Source organism: Poecilia formosa, unplaced genomic scaffold, assembly GCF_000485575.1.
Source record: "Poecilia formosa unplaced genomic scaffold, Poecilia_formosa-5.1.2 Scaffold746, whole genome shotgun sequence".
In the NCBI taxonomy this organism is placed as follows: domain Eukaryota; kingdom Metazoa; phylum Chordata; class Actinopteri; order Cyprinodontiformes; family Poeciliidae; genus Poecilia; species Poecilia formosa.
In genome coordinates, this window is record NW_006800685.1 from 11,242 (window position 1) to 30,559 (window position 19,318).

General features: G+C 38.0%; 2 protein-coding genes across 2 annotated transcripts; both read left to right on the plus strand.

Annotated features, from left to right (window-relative positions):
• The first annotated feature begins 156 nt into the window (after positions 1-156).
• smarcd2 (SWI/SNF related BAF chromatin remodeling complex subunit D2) lies at positions 157-12,854 on the plus strand. Its single transcript, XM_007542968.2, has 13 exons — positions 157-858; positions 2,582-2,769; positions 4,718-4,760; positions 4,852-4,974; positions 6,798-6,917; positions 7,617-7,712; positions 8,162-8,263; positions 8,360-8,521; positions 8,856-8,953; positions 9,116-9,251; positions 9,336-9,458; positions 10,762-10,863; positions 11,730-12,854. Exons 1-13 carry the CDS (start codon positions 706-708, stop codon positions 11,781-11,783), a joined length of 1,500 nt encoding a protein of 499 aa, XP_007543030.1. The 5' UTR covers positions 157-705; the 3' UTR covers positions 11,784-12,854.
• Positions 12,855-13,962: 1,108 nt separating this feature from the next.
• On the plus strand, positions 13,963-18,860 carry psmc5 (proteasome 26S subunit, ATPase 5). The gene is made up of 11 exons (XM_007542969.2): positions 13,963-14,069; positions 15,145-15,216; positions 15,303-15,372; positions 15,457-15,554; positions 15,634-15,690; positions 15,763-15,993; positions 16,653-16,779; positions 16,870-17,060; positions 17,788-17,886; positions 17,965-18,075; positions 18,613-18,860. Exons 1-11 carry the CDS (start codon positions 14,046-14,048, stop codon positions 18,751-18,753), a joined length of 1,221 nt encoding a protein of 406 aa, XP_007543031.1. The 5' UTR covers positions 13,963-14,045; the 3' UTR covers positions 18,754-18,860.
• The last annotated feature ends 458 nt before the right edge of the window (positions 18,861-19,318 follow it).

Here is a 19,318-nt window from a genome sequence, read left to right on the forward strand (position 1 = left end):
ATAACTTTAGTTTTTAAAGATAATAGTAATAAGTCAATTATTTCTCTCATTGAGGCATTTAGCTAATAGAAAATTTTGCTAATTCTAATTGTTTCCTCCGTTCATTATTTTTGAAAACTAGGTATATTTACTTTGAAAGAGTAATAAGTTGGATCATTTTTGTATTGAAAAAAGGTGAAGACGTTAACAAAAACCGGAACTGAACGGAAAGCCTGACGACATTCGATATTTCCGACGGTACTTGAAGGCACCGTTGGTGTCTCGTGGGTGGGCAGTGCTCAGACCGAGCAGTTGATTTGGCTTTAGGACTCTGAATTTGTCTGAAGTGAGGCGCTTTGGAGAAGGCGCCTGGTGAGGCAGTCAAGTCGGTGTAAGTTGGGCATGTTCAGGAGGGTAAACACAGGCGGGAGGTGAGGAACAACAGTCAGCCCCGAGTTAGTGAGTGGGGAAGTGAGGGGGCTTTACAGACGCAAAAAAAAAAAAAAAAAAAAAAAAAACCCGGAACTCGAAACGGTCGGAAACGAGCTAACGTCGGCTAGCTTTTCGTTGACGGTGTGTTTGCTGTCAACTCCGCGGAGGAAAGGCGGAAGGCTCTCTCGCGTTGAGCGCTTCTTTTTTAAAAGCCTTCCGGGCTTTTATTTACACATTCAAAACCTCCTTGAGTTTCCGTCACTTTTTTTTTTAAACCACTTGTGGATCCAGAAGATGGCATCAAGAGGGGGCTTCCCGGCTCCCCAGATGAATCCGACTGTGAGCCCCATGAATGTTGGCCATATCGCGGGCATGAGGATGCCTGGGATGCCGCAGCCTCCCGCGGGTTACCCCCGGAGCATGACCAGCACTCCCCAATACCACCAGGTTTGAACTTCCTTTTTTATATTTAACCTCCATTTACTTTGTGAATCAAGTCAGTTTTATAATTTGAGTTGCTTTGTATTAAACTCTGAATTTAATACAAAGTTATAGAAGAATAATTAATTTTCGATGTGTTAAAATTCCACATTATTGATGGCACTTCCGCCTTTAAAAGAGCTCTACACTACTTTCCTGCCATCTGTTAAATTGCCGCAACTCTTTACTGTGACTTTATCGTTTTTCTACTGAAATTTAAGATGCTTTGCATATAATTAAATATAAAAAAGTGATAAAATAAATATGTTTTGTTCAGGTATGAAGGAGAAAGTCACGTGGTTGCCCTTAGCATCCTGTCAGTTAGTGAAAATAACAGTTTATCATCACCACCATCTGCCCCCCAGGCAAGCCTGCATATATTATCCCACTTCTACCATCTGCGGGTTCATATTGTTGAAACTGGCATGCACAAACACAGCAGATATTTATTTTGGCAGTTAAAACATGCGGGGCTTCAGTTATTTTCTTGATATCAGATAAAGACACATGTTCTACACTCTCATAACATTTCAGCTTAAAACCTGAAAATATCTGTCCAAAATATATAAACATCCACCATTCATATTTTTGTTTTTTCACAATACAACTGTATTTGCTGAATTATTTGAAACAAAAAACATGTAACAGAATTTAGTTAATTTAGTTTGATGCAGATAAGCAACAATTATTTTGACCTCAGTTAAAATAAGTTGAACCTTGAGGCATAATTTTGAAGTATTTTTTTATTAATACATGTAGTTAGTAAAATAAAGTATTAGTTTTCAATTGAACAAACTTAGTTTTTTTTTTTGTTCTTCCATTTTAGCTAACCTGCATTCAGTGATTTTGCTAATGGCTTGTGAACTGTAGTTTTAATGACTGATAATTGCATTTCCTTTAATTTCCATGCAGAAAACTGTCCATTTTCCAAGACTGCAAATATTCTCAACACCTTAAAAACTCTTGTCACTCTGCTACCTTCTACTTCATGTCATTAGAGACTTTTTTTCCGTTTTTTGTCATTTTTAAAACCCCAATTAAACCATTTCTAGTTTGGGTTAAGACCTTCAACCATTAAACTCCCAGAGAAGATTATTTATCGATTCTAGCACTGATCAACACTTGGGTTTTCATATGTCTTTTGTCAGAAATGAAAACTGGAATGTTCAATACCACACCATTGTATCAAATAATAGAGGAAATCACACTTTTACACTTTTATTTATCGTTGAAACTTATGGTAAAAGATGGTGCTGTGAGTTGGGGACAAGTTACAGTGGGTTTTAAGGAGTTTGAAGACCAACCGAGTAACTAAAGCTATCAGATTTAATAGAAATCACTCAACATTAGAAATATTAACTTTTTCCCAACAGAAGAGAGGGTTTAGATGGCCAAAATGTCTTGGCATTACAGATAAACTTGAAATCATGGTTTTACTCTGACTGTGGTACGGCAGAGAAAATAGTCCTGCAGAGGATAGTGAGGGGAGCTCAGAATGGTTGTTACAGGTGCAGAACCAGCAGAATGCTTTAGCTTTTTGCCTCGAGCTATTAAAACTCTGTGCTGCTATTTTATGTTTTATACATTTTGTGTTTGACCTATTTTATGTTTTTTTGCACAGATCTGTAGTTTTATACCATTAGCTTTGCAATACTTCTATTCATCAATCTCCGTCTTTTTTTCACTCCAGCGATCTGGGATGCCCCCTAGCAGATTGGGGGGCCTCATAGGATCAATGGGGGGACAGATGCCGGGCCCTTCTTACGGTGGTGGCAGCATTCCGATGCGTCCAGGCATGGGCCATCCCGGCATGGACGCCTCAAGGAAGCGCTTCCTTCAGCAGCAGCAGCAGGAGGCGCTGGGAGGCCCAAGAAGAGGGTAAGTTATGTAAAACAAGTTCAGCTGCATAATTTGTAAATTAAGTATTATAATTGAAAGTGATTTTTTTTCTGTAATATGTAGAAATGAAAACAATCAGGAGTATTGCAGTTATTTGATCACTTTTGTAAAGGTTTCATATAGATTTCAGCGGATTACGACTTCTTTTAAAGAAGTATCAATAACATCAAGATACTTAATTTTTTAATGGTTGGAAGTTCTGTCATAAAAATTTAATTTCTATAAGATGATAGGACAAGGATGTTAATTGATTATTCTATTGATTGATTTTAAAACAAAAATCGAAAAAAGCTTTTTTTATATGCAATATTAGAAAAACATTAGCAGAGGCAAATAAACAAATTCCTTTTTGAAAATTTTATTCCCCAGAACACAATAACATAAAATTCCCTTAGTGAATTTGAACCAAGTGAAACCAAATCTGCCACTCAAACAGTTTAGGGTAGAACATATTTGCAGACAAAAGTATTTTTATCTTAAATTCTAAATATATTTTGTACAGTTTTGGCTTAGTTACTGCTGAATGTTTTTTCAGCAAATAGCCTCTTTTTGAATCTGTATACTCCCGATCATTCACGAGTACTAAATTAGATGATGATTATTTCAATAATCAATCGTTAGCGTTTAATCGTTTCAGCTCTACAGTGTTGTCTCTGTCTGTATGACTGAAAACCTACAAAGTGAAATCCCTTAAATCAGGACGCAGTGGTAAAAATATTTACAGAATATCTGCTTTTCTCTTTTCCAAGACAGTTACTCATTATATTTTTTTGTAGATTGAAAACTGTAGAAGCTCCATGTTAAAATATGTTAATTGTTTTCTACAAAAAAGCTGACTTACAATGATTCCTCCACTAACTTTTTAAAACTATAAAGAAGCCATAAGGAGTCTCTCAGTCATAGTCAATTATCACCTATTTACATTTTTGTGTGCATGAGAGAGAGCAGTTGGTATTACACAGCTCTGCCGGTAAACAGATTAAAAAAAATGATTACAGAGTGCCGTTTTAAACGTTTGTTAGCGTAGTACTAATAACTGCAAAGATCAGTGTGTGTGTGTATTTGCTGGAGAGTTTATAGACTTATACTTTACGTTAAGCTTCCTCATGTCCAACTCTTCAATTTTGGTAGTAAATTAAAAAAAACATCTCGCTAACTTTGGATGTTCTTTCCTCAGTAATAACTTCTACACTGAAGGTTGCTGCCGTCAGTGACCTGGCTTAGTTTTGGTGCATTCACTGATCAGAAAAAAAGATCGGATTCTTAGTTTTTGACCTACCATTCAGAAATCAGTTGTGATTCTGATCATCAAACTGTTTTATTTTTGATTTTTTTGTGTGTGTGTGTGTGTGTTTCCTTAAAGTCATGATCCTAAAGAAAATCCCTGAAAGTGGCTGCAGTGTTAAAACACGAAGAGCCCAGTGTCTCATGACTGGCCTTTGGCTTTCAAAGCAACAGACACAAGAGGCTATTTTTGACTTCAAACCGCTTGGTGACGCCATGCTTATGAAAGTGCTGCACCGCGACGTGAAACGACATTTACAGCATCGGCTTTAATGAATCTGCTGCGCTCTGGGGTTTATTTAGCAACACAGTAATGTTTATTAAGGAACGCCAAACTGCTTAAAGCACCATCCTGAATGAAAGGGGGGGGGAGTTACTGTATAATTAGATTAAAAGAACAGATCAGCTCTTGTGTTGAGCAGCAAATGATCAGTAGAAACCTCAGGAAGATTTAATAAAGGGCTAACGTTGGCTGTGATCGTGTGATTGCACTGTGAAGTTATTCCCCAGTATTTGATAATCAAATATGGTGTTTTACTGAGTTCCTGTTAAATTGGTTAACCAAAGAGTGATCAAACGCAATATAGAAGGGCTTGTTTCCTGTCAGTTAGGGAGCTCACCGTTTCTTTTCTGGTCGTTTTAGAGCAAAAAGGCGCAAAATGGCTGACAAGGTTCTTCCTCAAAGGGTATGTATATGTTTGACCCAACAGTCATAAGTAAAAACAACCCATCAAAGATGACGAGCTCATAAAAACTCGCCTTTTTCTCGGCGTTTAGATTCGAGACCTGGTCCCCGAGTCTCAGGCCTACATGGATCTTCTGGCCTTTGAAAGGAAGCTGGATCAGACCATCGCTCGGAAACGCATGGAGATTCAGGAGGCCATCAAGAAGCCGATCATGGTATCTCCTCTTCATTTACTTATTTTTGTGGATTTCAGGCTTTTCAAGCAGCAGAAACTCGAGTTAAGAAGAGCTGCTGGGCTTGTTTTTGTCTGAGAATCAAAGATTATTAGAAATATTCCAGATGTGCATTTCTTTGTCGGTTTATTATTTGCATAACAGATCTTCGGTTGATTCAAATTTGTTGTTGTTGACCAACATGTGGTTCAAAGGGCTTTGAATGAAAGTGAAAGAGATCACTGTTGGGTTACGGAAAGATCTTTGATCCATTCTGAGAATAAACTCTGCAGTGTGAAAACTCTGGCTGTCCACCGGCGACAACAGCGGACTAATGCTGTTTTGTTTTTTTTTTCTCAAAGGAACATCTGTTTGGGATTCAGCAATGAGATGAAAACTTTCCATGAAGTAGCATTTAGAAGAGTTCACAGGAACAAGTCCTTAGTTCATCTCAAGTTGCAAACGATTCATTTAGTCTAGAATTAAAAGAGCAGTCTAGATTTTAAAGGAATTATTTGTGAAATGATACTGAGATTAATGTGTAATAGAGTCTAGATAAAAGCACATTTGAGGCTATGATCCAAATCATAAAACCACTTGAAAACCTGCATGGTTTCTTTGGATCACTGGATTATTGATTATGCAAAAGAAGGACTTGATGCATAAATATTGATGAATTTCCTGCTTAGATTCAGGCTTAATATAATCTAAGAAAAAAACAGATATATTCTGATTCGGCTCAGTCTATCACCTGGAAGTGTTGCAATCAAACAGCTGAGAGAACCTCCAATGACTTTATGGGCTTTCAATCTACAGAAGATTATTAGGAAAAATAAACTTTGATCATAATAAACTGATTATTCACATTCTAAAGCGTCGTCTCTACATAACATTTCTGGTAAAATGCCAACTAGTTTTTTTTTAAAGTTGATCAGAGTTTCTAGAAACTCTTGATGAAATAATCGATGATTTTCTGTTTCCCTGAAGTCTAAATGTGACCTGACATGATGTGATGCTGTGGATCTGTTTCTTTCCCCAAAGACTTCATAGCTTCATGGATGTTTTAAATAAAAACCTGGTGCCAATAAACTGGTCATTATTGGGTTCTTTAGCAGAAATCTGTCCAAAAATATGGTTAAAATGGTTTGGCAGACACAAAACAAGTCATTCACCTCTCAGTCATCATGTCTAAATCTGATAGAAAACCTGATAAAAGAACAAATGGAAGAACTAATGAGTCTGGAGAGAAGTGTTGAAAGATTCCTCTCTTTCTGCTCCAACCTTGTGAAACACTACAGAATATAAAGCTGATGATAAGATCTATTTTATTACATCTTTTTGAGGTAACTACGACTGTGACAGCATTCACAACTCCACAAATATAAATAATGCTTTTAAAAACGTTCCCAGTTGTAATGTTTTTCGTTTGGATTCATATTTATTGATGCTTTTATTGAGCAAACATCATCAGTCCTGACAACAAGAAAAGCTTTCAGGGTTTTTAAGCATCATGAATTGGAATTCATCGTAAAAACGGTAAATTTATCGTGATAAATGATGAATGATGCGATAAATGTCCCTAATTCAAAAGCTGCACTTCGTATTGTTTTGTTAAAGAACTTCTTTTCTCCTAACCAAAAAATATGTTGGATTTTTCCTGCATTTCTCCATTTAAGACTCGGAAAGCTCTTTATTTTAAGGCTTTTTTGACTCATGCTGCCATTTATCTGAAACAGGTTTTAATAAACAGCTGTTGCGTCGGAGCCGTTACGCCGGCCTGAATTTACAGCCTTTTTTTTCTCTTCTTCTTTCTCCTCTTGATGCAGCAAAAGCGCAAGCTTCGCATCTACATTTCCAACACTTACACTCCCAGCAAGCCGGAGGGAGAGGAATCTGAGAAAGTGTCCTCCTGGGAGCTGAGAGTGGAAGGCAAACTCCTGGAGGAAGTAAGTGGACGGCGCAGCTGGGGAACCGGACTCTTCGTTTCTGTTTGGACGTTCGCTCGCTGCCTTCTGATTCCCTGTTGTTGTGTTCCTGCGAGTTGCAGTTGGTCCTTGGCTCAGACCGCGTAGCCAGATGTGCGTTTACAGCTTTCCCCTATCCCACCCCACAACAGCTAACGTTCTCACACACTTGCACACACGCACACAAGCTCACACTCTCTGTTGAAACGCGGAATTGAAACCACTGGCCGTTGCATACCAAGAGCTGACATGCCTCCCCTCCCTCCATCAATTCTAGCCCGGCTCATTGTGTCATCTGGGGCCACAGAAGATGGATCTTTTTTCTTTTTTTTTTCTTTCTTTCTGTTAATTTTTTCCCTCTTGCTCATTGGTTCAGGCATGCGTAGGAGCGCCGCATGGCGCAAGTGAAAAAAAGGCAAAGGGGATGTCAGGGAAGGAGTGAGAGGGGTCACGTTGAGCAAACAGGCTTTGACAGGGCAGCGAGGAGGCTGGGGGGGTGCAACAGCTTTTTCTACTCAACAGTTTGGTTCCTCACTCCCGATGTGGTCAGAGCTAAACAATGCAGTTGTGGACCGACACTGCGGAGTAAGGAAACACTGAGGCCAACGTGTTGTGCTGGCTTTTCACAGTCTTTCTGCTCTCTCTCTTTCTTTCTTTGTCTCTTTCTGTTTTTTTTTTCAGCCTGGTAAGCAGAAGAAGAAGTTCTCCTCTTTCTTCAAAAGTCTGGTGATTGAGCTCGATAAGGAGCTTTATGGACCCGACAATCACTTAGTAGAGGTACGCAGCGATGATCCAGCTTCACTTGGATTTATCTCGCAATAAAAACTTATATTAAGTGAAAAGAAGTGGTTTCTTTGCATTTTCTTCATTTAAACAGTGTTTAAACATCCAAAGAAGCAGATATCCAATGTTTACACCAGCTTACATGCCTTTCAGTACTTATAAGTAATTACAAATACTTACTCACCATGCTAAGAAAATAACAATAATAAAATTACAAGAATAAAGTTGTGAAATTGAGAGAGTAAATTAATGTTACTGAACTGTTTTTTTAAAACAATTGTTCATCTGAAATGATTTTTTTAAAAAGTTGAGTGCTTTGTAAAAACAATCTCTCACTGCAAGTCTTTTCCGGTTTGTTTCCACTAGTTTTCCTCACCCAGAATTTCTAATTTACACCCATTCTATTGTAATTTAAGAGAATTTTGTTTGTTTTTCTTTCCTAGTGGCACAGAATGCCCACCACTCAGGAGACGGATGGTTTCCAGGTGAAAAGGCCTGGCGATGTGAATGTCAAATGCACTCTTCTGCTCATGCTTGACCACCAGGTAGCAAAACCCCCTCTGCCGCTGCTCTTTTTGTCATAGTTTAACATATTTTTTGTCGACCAGGACTCACTTTTGGCCAATATTTCTCTTTTTCAGCCCCCGCAGTACAAGCTGGACCCTCGCTTGGCGCGTCTTCTGGGCGTTCACACGCAGACTCGGGCCAGCATCATGCAAGCTCTCTGGCTCTACATCAAGAATAACAAGCTGCAGGATAGCCACGAGAAGGAGTACATCAACTGCAACCGCTACTTCAGACAGGTCAGGCCACAAAGTCTGATGGCTTTAGATGTCAACCATTTTACAACTTGTAAAATTTGTTGATTTTGACTCCTTGTGATACCAAAAAAGGAAATCCCTCCTCAACTTAAGCTTTCTTGCAGATATTTGGAGCCGTCACCTGCATGTTTCAGTCTGGGCATAGTGTTCTTTTGGTGATGCTCGGTGTTGTTTTCTTGGGATTGTGGCCCAAAAGTCCCAGCTTAGTTTTGTCAGAGCTGGCATTCACGAAGTTCAGTTTTATCCTTGTCTTGTATTGCACAAATGTTTGCCTTTCTGAGGCATTTAACTGATTGATTATTGTGACACATCTCAGATCTTCGGCTGTCCACGCATGAAGTTCTCTGATATTCCCATGAAACTAGCAGGCCTGCTGCACCACCCCGACCCCATCATCATCAATCACATTATCAGGTAAAGGAATAGTTACTGTCCAATCTCTGTTTGGGTCTTAATATACATTTCTCCTGAAATGAGGGACAGTTGAAAACTGTCCTGTTGTCTGAACTTGATTTTTCTTTTTAAATCAAACCCTGATTAGCAGCAGCTCTCCACCTGCATGTTTCCTCTGAATAGTGTGGACCCCACCGATCAGAAGAAAACGGCCTGTTATGATATCGACGTGGAGGTGGACGACCCTCTGAAAGGCCAGATGAACAGCTTCCTGTCCTCCACCACCAACCAACAGGAAATTGCTGCTCTTGAAATGAAGGTCGGACCTGAATAGTAATCCCCAAACGTTTTTAATCTTTATCATAAAACTGTTAGAGTGAAACCTCTCTGCTGCTTGCTACAGATCCATGAAACGATTGAATACATCAACCAGCTTAAGACGGAGAGAGACTTCATGCTGAGCTTCAGCAATAATCCACAAGAGTTCATCAAGGACTGGTTGAAGTCCCAGTGCAGAGATCTGAAGGTAAATAAATGTAAAGTTTTCTACCAGCTTAACAACACAGGAGTCTTTGTTGGATGTTAGTCAGTCAAACATCTCTTGTGTTTATAGAAGCTTATTTTAATACAAACTAAAAATGGTTTTTAAATACTGCGTGGAAGTTAAACTGTATAAATGATATAAATTATTATTAGCCCTTAATCCTCCTGGTGGCTCTACGTTGTCTGCAAAATGGCGACTGCAAAAGTTGGGATTAAACGGAAGAGTCAGTAGGTGGTTCAACAATGATTGAATAAATTTTTTGAAAACTGTATTTTCTGTTCCAAGTCGAGATATACAGATAATCACAATACAATACTTTGGCCTTTTTGAATTCTGCATCAAAAAACATTAACCAAAGAATGGAAAAACAAAAACTACTACTATAACTAATAAAAACTAAACTAAAACTAAGCAATATTTAACTAATAACTACTAAAAACTAGCAAACACGCTCTACAAACTAACTTGACAAAAAGTCGCAACAAAATTAAACTAAACTGTAAATAAAAACTACTATAACTCAGTATCTATCTTTGAACCTCTGTAAATGTTTAAAAGAGTAGTGTAGCTTCTTTAAGAGGTTTATTTGCAAATAATGATACGAAAAATTAAAATCATTTAACTTTCCATTTTAGCTGGCATTAGACGTAGATAAAGCAATCTCCTGTGCCGGGAGTTAATCAGGCTTGATTAGGGAGCAAATTAAAACTAACTAAAGAGAGTTCTCCAGTTTGTAAATTGTTTATTGTAAATTAATTATTTAGCTCAGTTACTCAGGAATTTCTAATGTTCATTGCATTTCAAAGCTGAAGTTCATGGTTTAAATTAATCTAAAGCTTCTCAGCTGCTCCGTTTTCTTTAAGCAGGACTACAGAAAACATTCACACACAGGAACACAGCCTGCATTCATGAAATGCAAACTGTGATGTCAGCGAAAACACTTTATCCAATATATACAAAACTTTCAACCAAACCCATAATGAGGGTATGCTTAGACAGCTCAAATCCATCATAGTTTAGAAAATAATTACACTCCAGCTAAGGAGTGTCAGACTTGAAACAAAACGTCTAAAAACATGTCAGGAGGTAAAACCTTTCGCCCACCAACTATGAATTTTGGGCTTTAAAGGCTTAACCTGTCTGCATTTCATTTGTTTTCCTGCTCTTCAGTTGTGCTGCCTTTATTCACAAAAACAGGTTTCCAGGTTTCAAGCTTTGTGCGTAAAGGTTTTTGTAGGTTTGGAATATGGTTCACTGTGTTCATGAAGCATTTCTGTTCCACCAGCTGATGACCGACGTAGCAGGAAACCCAGAAGAAGAGAGAAGAACCGAGTTCTACCAGGAACCCTGGGTTCCTGAAGCAGTGGGCAGATATGTCTATTCCAAAGTAAGTACAAACTATCACTGTTTTTAGTGTTTGTTAAAGTTGATAGCCTAAATGTAAATTTTAATGCTATTTTAGACTCAGTTTCATTTTTTAAAAACATTCACCAACCTCCCCGTTCTTATCATCTTGATCTTGTGCCTAATGGCTAAGTGTTGTGAATTGTTGCTGTATAAATAAGCTGAATTTAAGCAAAGTGGCAGATTAAATAGCAGATTGCTTTTTGTTACTGTTTGCAGACTCTAAACCACATGTGCCAAACTCAAGGCCCAGAGGCCAAATCTGGCTCACTGTAGCTTTTTATGTGGCCCTCTAGGCTCTAAAGTGACACATAAAAAGAGCCGTCAAGATAACAGTGTGTATAAATATTATTTTATCAATCAGTTCAAAGCAGTTTTTGTCTGTTTACTGCCAAATTTCATAAATCAGTCCCTCCAGTTTCTTGTGAGTTATTGCGGAAATTCACACAAAATCAACAAATCCCTGCACTTTTTTGTGCTAAAGCATGATTGTAAGTTTATTGCAGATTTTTTCACAAAAATGGAGAAAAACATTGGATTGGTTTCTTACTTCTACCAAACAGCTGCCTCAGCCTTACTTAAAGTTGAGTTATTATCCATAATGATATGGCAAGTAATAAAAAGTCGCAAATATTTCTAAATTACTACCACAAACACTTTTATAGTGCAAAAAAAAAGACCAAAACAATTGGGAAATTCTGGATGGACTGAAAAGATGTTCAATATTATTTAATTTGAAGAATTAATTTATATTTCAACAGTTTAACCGATTTTATCAGTACACTGTGGCCCTTTGAGAACATTTATGATGATTTATGACATCTTTGCACTAAACCATCTTTGTTTCAGGTGCAGCAGAGGAAGCAGGAGTTGGAGCAAGTGTTGGGCATCCGACTCACCTAAACATGGATTCTGGAGTCTTTGTAGCCACCGGTCGGCTTCAGTCAGCTCATCCAATCTTGATATCTGCTTATTTGAAACTGGAAATAGTTCAGCCATTCTTGCAGGTTAAAATGTTTTACACAGCCTTTTTCTCTTAGCAAGAAATTGGGACAAAAGTGATGATTTGTGTGTTATGTAGTAAAGTATTTGCTTTGCATTGTCCGTCATTGTGAGTCTTTTTAAAAAAGAAATTGTGCCTTGTTTTACATATTTTATATATGGTACAAAATTCTGAAAACCGATAAGTGCTGGTGCTGTATTTTCTTTTTCCTTTTTCCCATTTATTAGAGGGGTCTTTGCTCATATTAAACGGAAGTAACATTTGTGGTGCTGTGGTGGCGCAGGGGCAAAACCGACCCATGGTGGTCGCAGGTTTGATTCCCGGCCTGGCGACATTTGCCACGTCTTCCCCCTCTCATTATCGTCTTTCCTGTCTAACTACTTTCAAATAAAGGCCACTAGAGCCAACAAAACCTTTAAAAAAAGAGAACTAAGATTTAAATACCCAAAGTGCCCAGTGTCTAGTAACAAATGCTTCAGAGCATTTTAACATTTACCATCCCATTCTTTGCAAGTCATCAGAACAGGAAGCTCTTTTTATGCAAAAATATATTTGAGTAATTTGTGCTGTTTATGTTTTTGATATTCTTTTAATATTTGATATGCGAGAAAGCAGTTCACTGGCTTTCTCCATTACCTTGTGAAGGTTTACATGCTGTTTTTCTTTGTGTTTATCATTGTTTTAAGTCCAAAAACAGAAACCTTGGCAGACTTTGCGGAAGTTTATTAATAATTAATAGGGCACATTCCAACGTGTTAGATCGACACAGCTTATGAAGAGTTTAATTGAAATCCTCTGTAAAGGTTCGGACCATTCCACCGTATTGTGCCAAAATGTGTTTTGTGAATAAGAAATGTGTACAAGTATTTTTGTAAAGCTTCTTTGTAAAATGTTGGCTTGTTGTTTGTTCAAAAGCTTTTATCTTTTATACATTTGAGGTATTTTTCAATAAATGTACTTATAAATCTTAATGTTTTTTAAGTTCTTCATAAAGAGTTGAGCATTTCTGTGCAGTGCTTTCCATTGCACGGTCACGGCAGATGATAACGATACCTCCTCCACTTGTGCTGTAGTCGCACTGCTGCGTGTTTGGGCTGGTCCCAGGGCTCAGGTTGTTCTGCAGGGCTGCCGTTTCAACAGGTATATCTGGTTTTACTCAAACACTACCACTCCTCAACTAAAAGCCAAGATAAATACAACCTTCCCTTCTGAGTCTCGGCTTAGAAATTGACACCGGTTTACAGCGGTGGTTCTCACGTTTAACAGCACGCTGGGCAAACCCAATCCCCAAAGAGGCTTAGTTGGCAAAAAAAGATAAAAAATCTAATCAGAATCATAAACTAAATACATTGATCTGTTAGGAATTGGTCTAGATTGACTGGTAATACGAAGAAAATTACTTTTAGGATTAGTTTCACTGCACCTTTTTACTACACTAAAGCTACATAAGTGAAATTTCTGGATACTCTCCAGTGAGTAAATTCATTGAATGAAGAATAAGGACATTTTACCCAAAACTGCATGAGATATATTTTGCATAAACTTGCAGTTTATGCAAAATGTGAGCAGAGACCTCTTTTTTCTTTCTTAAAAAATGTCTATCTTTTATCTGCAGAGCCTACTGTGCCATGTGGAGGTCAAGTTAATTTATGGTAAACACTTGTCACTGCAAGAACTGTTGTTCTAAAAATATGTACATTACATACAGTCATTTTAAAAAATGATTTGGAAAAGTGCTTAAAAATAGTGATATTTGTGCTTATTTTTTTATTTCAGTCTTTAAAATGTACATGTATCTTTTTTTTTTTTTTTTTGCCTGAGTGGTGAAATAATTTTAAACATTAAATCAGTCGTTCTGACCAGGTGCTCAGCACTTCAGTAGCCTTTTTTTTTCTTTTTTCTTTTTCTTTTTTTTTTTTTACCAAATACTCTTTTGCTTGAGTAATTTCTTAGGAAGCTACTTTTACTTGAATACGATTTTTGGATTTCTGAGTATTTTGTATAAAAAGTTTGCGGACCATTCGTTTAACTAAGAAAAAGTAGTTCCGTTTTATAACTTGAACTGCAGGGGGCGATCTCAGTTATTTACTACAAATTCACATTGAAGAAGAAGAAGCTCACCGGAAATACGACTGCACTAAAGCGGACGCCGAAATTTCAAGATGGAGGTAGACGGTGTCGATCAAGTAGGTGTAATTTTCTGTCGTTTTGCTGATTTAATTATAAAAAATAGTAGGAAAATCATATTGTAGCGCTTTTTGGTAAATAATTACTTTGAACCTGTTGTGTTGTGCCAGCTATTTGAGGCTTTAGTTTAAAAACCTACGGGATATTTTTATTGAAAACAATGAATGTGTTGTGGAGGTTTGCTGTCTCATTGTAGCCGAGCCTGCTAAATAGCTGCAGGCTCGCTGTCAACTATATGCTTCGTTAACATTAACTTTGCTTCCTGTACCGAATGTAAACAACTTCTTCACAATTGTAGCGTATGTTTATACTTTTTAGATGTATTGTGTTTTTATAAGCAACCAAGTTTTTTGGTTTATCACCTTTTAACCAAACGTTTACTCGGGTATTAGCTCATGCTAACAAATGTTAATCAGAGTTAAAAGAAAATAATTTCACTCTGGAGTCAGTGAAATTTGTGTTTATGTATAAATTTCAGTTGGATATTGAGAATCTGCAGACTTTGGATTTGTTGCTTTTACAAACAAGTGCTTTTAAAGTCTAGTGATCCACCAGTTTTCATAGATATCAGAATTAGCTCGATTAGGCAAGATTTTGTGCACACGGAGTTTGACTTCGACTTCAAACATACATTATATTTAAACGTAGACGAAATAAAATAAAAGCTAAGATGAACAATATGTATCCATTTTTATATATAGCGAAAAAATGGCAGCGTAAAATAGAACAAATTATTGTTCTATAGTCATTTTGCTTCACTTTGTAGTGTAAGTTGTTCAACATATTTTCACCATTTAGAAAAGCCATTTTAAGGTGTAGGTAATTTCGTTTTTTCCTTACCCGACTTTTGCTGGTTTCATTAAGACCATAAATGTGACTGGAAAACTTTTTAGTATTTTTGATAATCCCCTGTTGTTTTTAGCTTTGAATATTCTCGCTTTTTTATTGTTTTCATGCTTGTAAGATGCAATAATATAAGCCTGACCCCTTTCCACTCTAAATGTAGTGTAAATAATTAAGAGACAAACTCCTGCTGTATAAGAAATGCATCTAAGGTCACTTCTCCTCTGCCAGATGGAGACAGGGGAGTTTAAAGGTGGATCAGGTCTCCGACAGTACTACTTATCGAAGATAGAAGAGCTACAGGTAAGCACGATATGCAAAGTTAGTGAAAACTCCTTCTGCTAAAGGGTCAGTGCTTCATTTCTGTTGTTCTCTTTCTCTCATAACAGCTGACGGTGAACGATAAGAGCCAGAATCTGAGACGTCTGCAGGCGCAAAGGAATGAACTCAATGCCAAAGGTAGATTTTTATGTTTTAGCATATTATTTTTAAAAAGCTCGCAGGGTTTGGATGTAAACATGTTCACACGTCTTTGCCCGTCAGTGCGTCTGCTCCGTGAGGAGCTGCAGCTGCTGCAGGAGCAGGGATCCTACGTGGGGGAAGTGGTTCGGGTTATGGACAAAAAGAAAGTGCTGGTGAAAGTATGCAGCGCTCCAGGTCTGAACTGCAGCTTTATGCTTTCTCTGCAGTTTTATCTGACTTCTTCCTTCGTCCACTTAGGTACATCCTGAGGGGAAATTTGTTGTGGATGTGGACAAGAACATTGACATCAATGATGTAAGTATCGCAGCCGATCAGTTTCAGGAGAACACATTTTCAGGTTTTATATTAATGTCACTTTTCCACCAGGTAACTCCAAATTGCCGCGTGGCTTTGCGTAACGACAGCTACACCCTCCACAAGATCCTGCCCAACAAAGTGGACCCTCTGGTTTCCCTGATGATGGTGGAGAAGGTTCCGGACTCCACCTATGAAATGATTGGTGGGCTGGACAAACAGATCAAGGAGATCAAAGAAGTCATAGAGCTGCCGGTGAAGCACCCAGAGCTGTTTGAGGCTTTGGGAATCGCACAGCCAAAGGTGGGTGAAAGTCAATGAATGCTTTTATTTTTTTATGTTTTAGTTTGGAGACCACTAGGGCTGAGCAAGTTCTCTGATTTTAATCAACTTATTATTTTTCTAATTATGTTTTCTAAAAAAAAAAGAAATGACAGAAAAAATTTTCAAAAAGTGGGTTTTATTTTAGTTGTACAACAGAGTAATAGGATCAGGCTACAAGAATTTTTTGTTTAATTACAGGAATGTAGTTTCATAGCCCTGTTACTGATAATCATTTGATGCTGATGTGTTAAAAGATGAAGTATTTCTATCAGGTATTATCTGTAAAAGTGATACTGTGTAACTTTACAAGATGCTCTACATTCCTCATATTAATTTTTTGAATTTTTTGTGTTTGATTTTCATGAAATTATTGCTTCATTCTCCTAATATTAGAACTTTATTCTTATAATTAAAAAAAAATCATAGCTTCAAAGTCCAAATAAGTTGAAGCTGTAAAGGTTGCTTATCAAACAAGATGGCCGCCTTGGGCGTGCTGACATCACACTGATGCACACGCCTGAGAGTGCATCAGTGAAAACAAAAATCCAGATTCTCCAAAAATTAAATCTTAAAATGCCAGAAATTGGATTAATTGATTTATTGCCGCAGTCATCAACAAAGTTTCTTGTTTGTTGCAGGGTGTGCTGCTGTATGGACCACCAGGAACTGGCAAGACTCTGCTAGCCAGAGCTGTAGCCCACCACACTGACTGCACCTTCATCAGGGTCTCCGGCTCTGAACTGGTCCAGAAATTCATCGGAGAGGGTGACTTCCCATCGTCACATCTCTTATCAATCCTGCAGCCAAGATCCTGAACCGTCTCCTAACTCTGTAATGTCTCCGGCTCCGATCCAGGTGCTCGCATGGTGCGCGAGCTGTTCGTCATGGCGAGGGAACACGCTCCCTCCATCATTTTCATGGACGAGATCGACTCCATCGGCTCGTCCCGCCTGGAGGGCGGCTCGGGTGGCGACAGCGAGGTGCAGAGGACGATGCTGGAGCTGCTCAACCAGCTGGACGGGTTCGAGGCCACTAAAAACATCAAGGTGATGCAGATCGGTTCGGTTCCACGACTACAGGTTTAATGAGTGTACAGTGAAGTGTCCTGCACCATAAGTAAGAAACCCACGCTAAAGTAGTTGTGATGGCATATGTAATCAGTTTAATATAGAAAAGGTTTTGAAAATTTTAAAATTCCCCCTGTAACAGCTGCAACTAATTTTCTGATATCTGATATCAGAAAATATATCACTTTTACAATTTTATGGCAGGTATTGTAAAAAATGTTCCCACTCTGTAAATATTTCCCCCTTTATCTCCTGGAGAAAAATAAACTCTAAGGACTGGCATTCATAAAAATATGAAAATATGCCATTTCAAATGCAAATTGACGACTGCAGTTACATATTTGGCCTTCTAGATTTGCTTTTCCTGCCATCAGTGCCCAAAGTGTTTGAGATGCTAAAGGTCAAAGAGCGTTGGGGACATTCTGAGAACAAAGAGCCAAGAAAATATAATCATTGTAACATCAGAAATAATATTACTTTAATAATTAACTTTTTTTTCCAAACACACGATAAAACCAAAGAATCCTTATATGGATAAAAATAAGTATTTTTTACAGTAATAACTTCCACACAGAAGTGTTTTACTTCAACCTGTTAGAACTGATGTATTCCCTGGTCTGTAAAATCTGATTTCAGGTCACATTTCAGAAAACAGACGTTCTGCTTTGAGATGAAAAGCTGACATCATGTTACTTTTCCCCTGCAGGTCATCATGGCCACCAACCGCATCGACATCTTGGACTCGGCTCTGCTCAGGCCAGGAAGGATCGACAGAAAGATCGAGTTCCCTCCTCCTAATGAAGAGGTTCCTATCACCACATTTTCTTAAAAAGGGTCATTTATTTTATTTGCTTAAAAATGTTAACACTTCTGTGTGTAACAGGCCCGTCTGGACATCCTGAAGATCCACTCCAGGAAAATGAATCTCACTCGCGGCATCAACCTGAGGAAGATCGCAGAGCTCATGCCGGGAGCCTCCGGAGCCGAAGTCAAGGTGGGAATTACAGCCGTTAATCTGGAGAATTTAGCATCTGGATGAGCAGGAACACAACTAAATCTGGTTTGGGGTGAAACAATTCTTGAAATAATCAACTAATTCAGTAGATGATTAATCGTTAGCTGGAGTATAGACTAAAAAAATCAATTTGCTGAAAGAGCAACATACTGAGAGCAGTTTTTCAGCCAAAACTGTACAAAACTTTTATGCAAGATTAAAAATAAACAGCTTCAGCTTCACCTTTAGTTATCCTAGTAATCAGTTAATCCAAAAATTAACCAGTCATAGACTGGTCAAACATTACAACTATTGATGTTTAAAGTATTTTTTTTTTAGCTACAAATTCATCCTTTGCTACAAATTATCAAACGTTCAATTTTAGGCTATTAAATATTAAATTTAGTGCATTTTTAATACTCTATAAAAAGGCTCTAGTGATCGAATGGAAAAACCAGCAGAATTTGGTAATTTGTTTTTATCTGATTAATGGTCAGAATAATCGATTAATAAATAATGTGCGTGTTTTGGTTTTAGGGCGTCTGCACAGAGGCAGGGATGTACGCTCTGAGGGAGCGGAGAGTTCACGTCACGCAGGAGGACTTCGAGATGGCCGTGGCGAAGGTGATGCAGAAAGACAGCGAGAAGAACATGTCTATCAAGAAGCTGTGGAAGTAAAAAAAAAAAAAGAAAGTGTGGAGTTCCTGCACACGTTGCAAATACATATGTACATTTTCCTTTCTTTGTTTGTATGAGTCCAGAATTAAATGGTTTCCCTGGTGATAGTTGGTTTGTTTGGTTTTTAATTCCAAATATTTAATAAACCAAACTTAACGTTTGTCCAGCAGGGCAGATTTATTCTGTCAGCTCACAGGTTACAACAGTTTCCTGTGTGAATTCAACACATTCATTATGGCACTTCACAGTATTAAAACAGGTCTTCTATTACTGACCACCACAGATCTGAGACATTGACTGAAACTTGGTCCTGCATGCCTGAGTTAGCCGTTATTTTACCGCCGTACTTCAGATATACAGTATGTACATCAGCACTGCTTCACTACAACAGTCTCACCTGCAACCCGGGAGCCACTGCAGACTTTATTTGCATTAAAGACACAATTAGCCGCTGGAAAGAAAGTTCCCTTAACTGTAGCAACAGACATAGGAAAATAAGTACACCCTTGCTGCTTCCAGAGGATTTTACAAAGATAAATTAGTCATCTATATGTGTAATCGTTGC

What these genes read in the sequence shown, in the direction of transcription:
- psmc5 (XM_007542969.2), top strand. Translation starts at nt 14,046, where the DNA reads ATGGAGGTAGACGGTGTCGATCAA. An exon ending in TGGGAATCGCACAGCCAAAG is followed by an intron (nt 15,994 to 16,652) that starts GTGGGTGAAAGT and finishes TGTTTGTTGCAG; the next exon opens with GGTGTGCTGCTGTATGGACC. An exon ending in CCTCCGGAGCCGAAGTCAAG is followed by an intron (nt 18,076 to 18,612) that starts GTGGGAATTACA and finishes TTTTGGTTTTAG; the next exon opens with GGCGTCTGCACAGAGGCAGG.
- smarcd2 (XM_007542968.2), top strand. Translation starts at nt 706, where the DNA reads ATGGCATCAAGAGGGGGCTTCCCGGCTCCCCAGATGAATCCGACTGTG. An exon ending in GCAACCGCTACTTCAGACAG is followed by an intron (nt 8,522 to 8,855) that starts GTCAGGCCACAA and finishes GACACATCTCAG; the next exon opens with ATCTTCGGCTGTCCACGCAT. An exon ending in ATCATCAATCACATTATCAG is followed by an intron (nt 8,954 to 9,115) that starts GTAAAGGAATAG and finishes TCCTCTGAATAG; the next exon opens with TGTGGACCCCACCGATCAGA.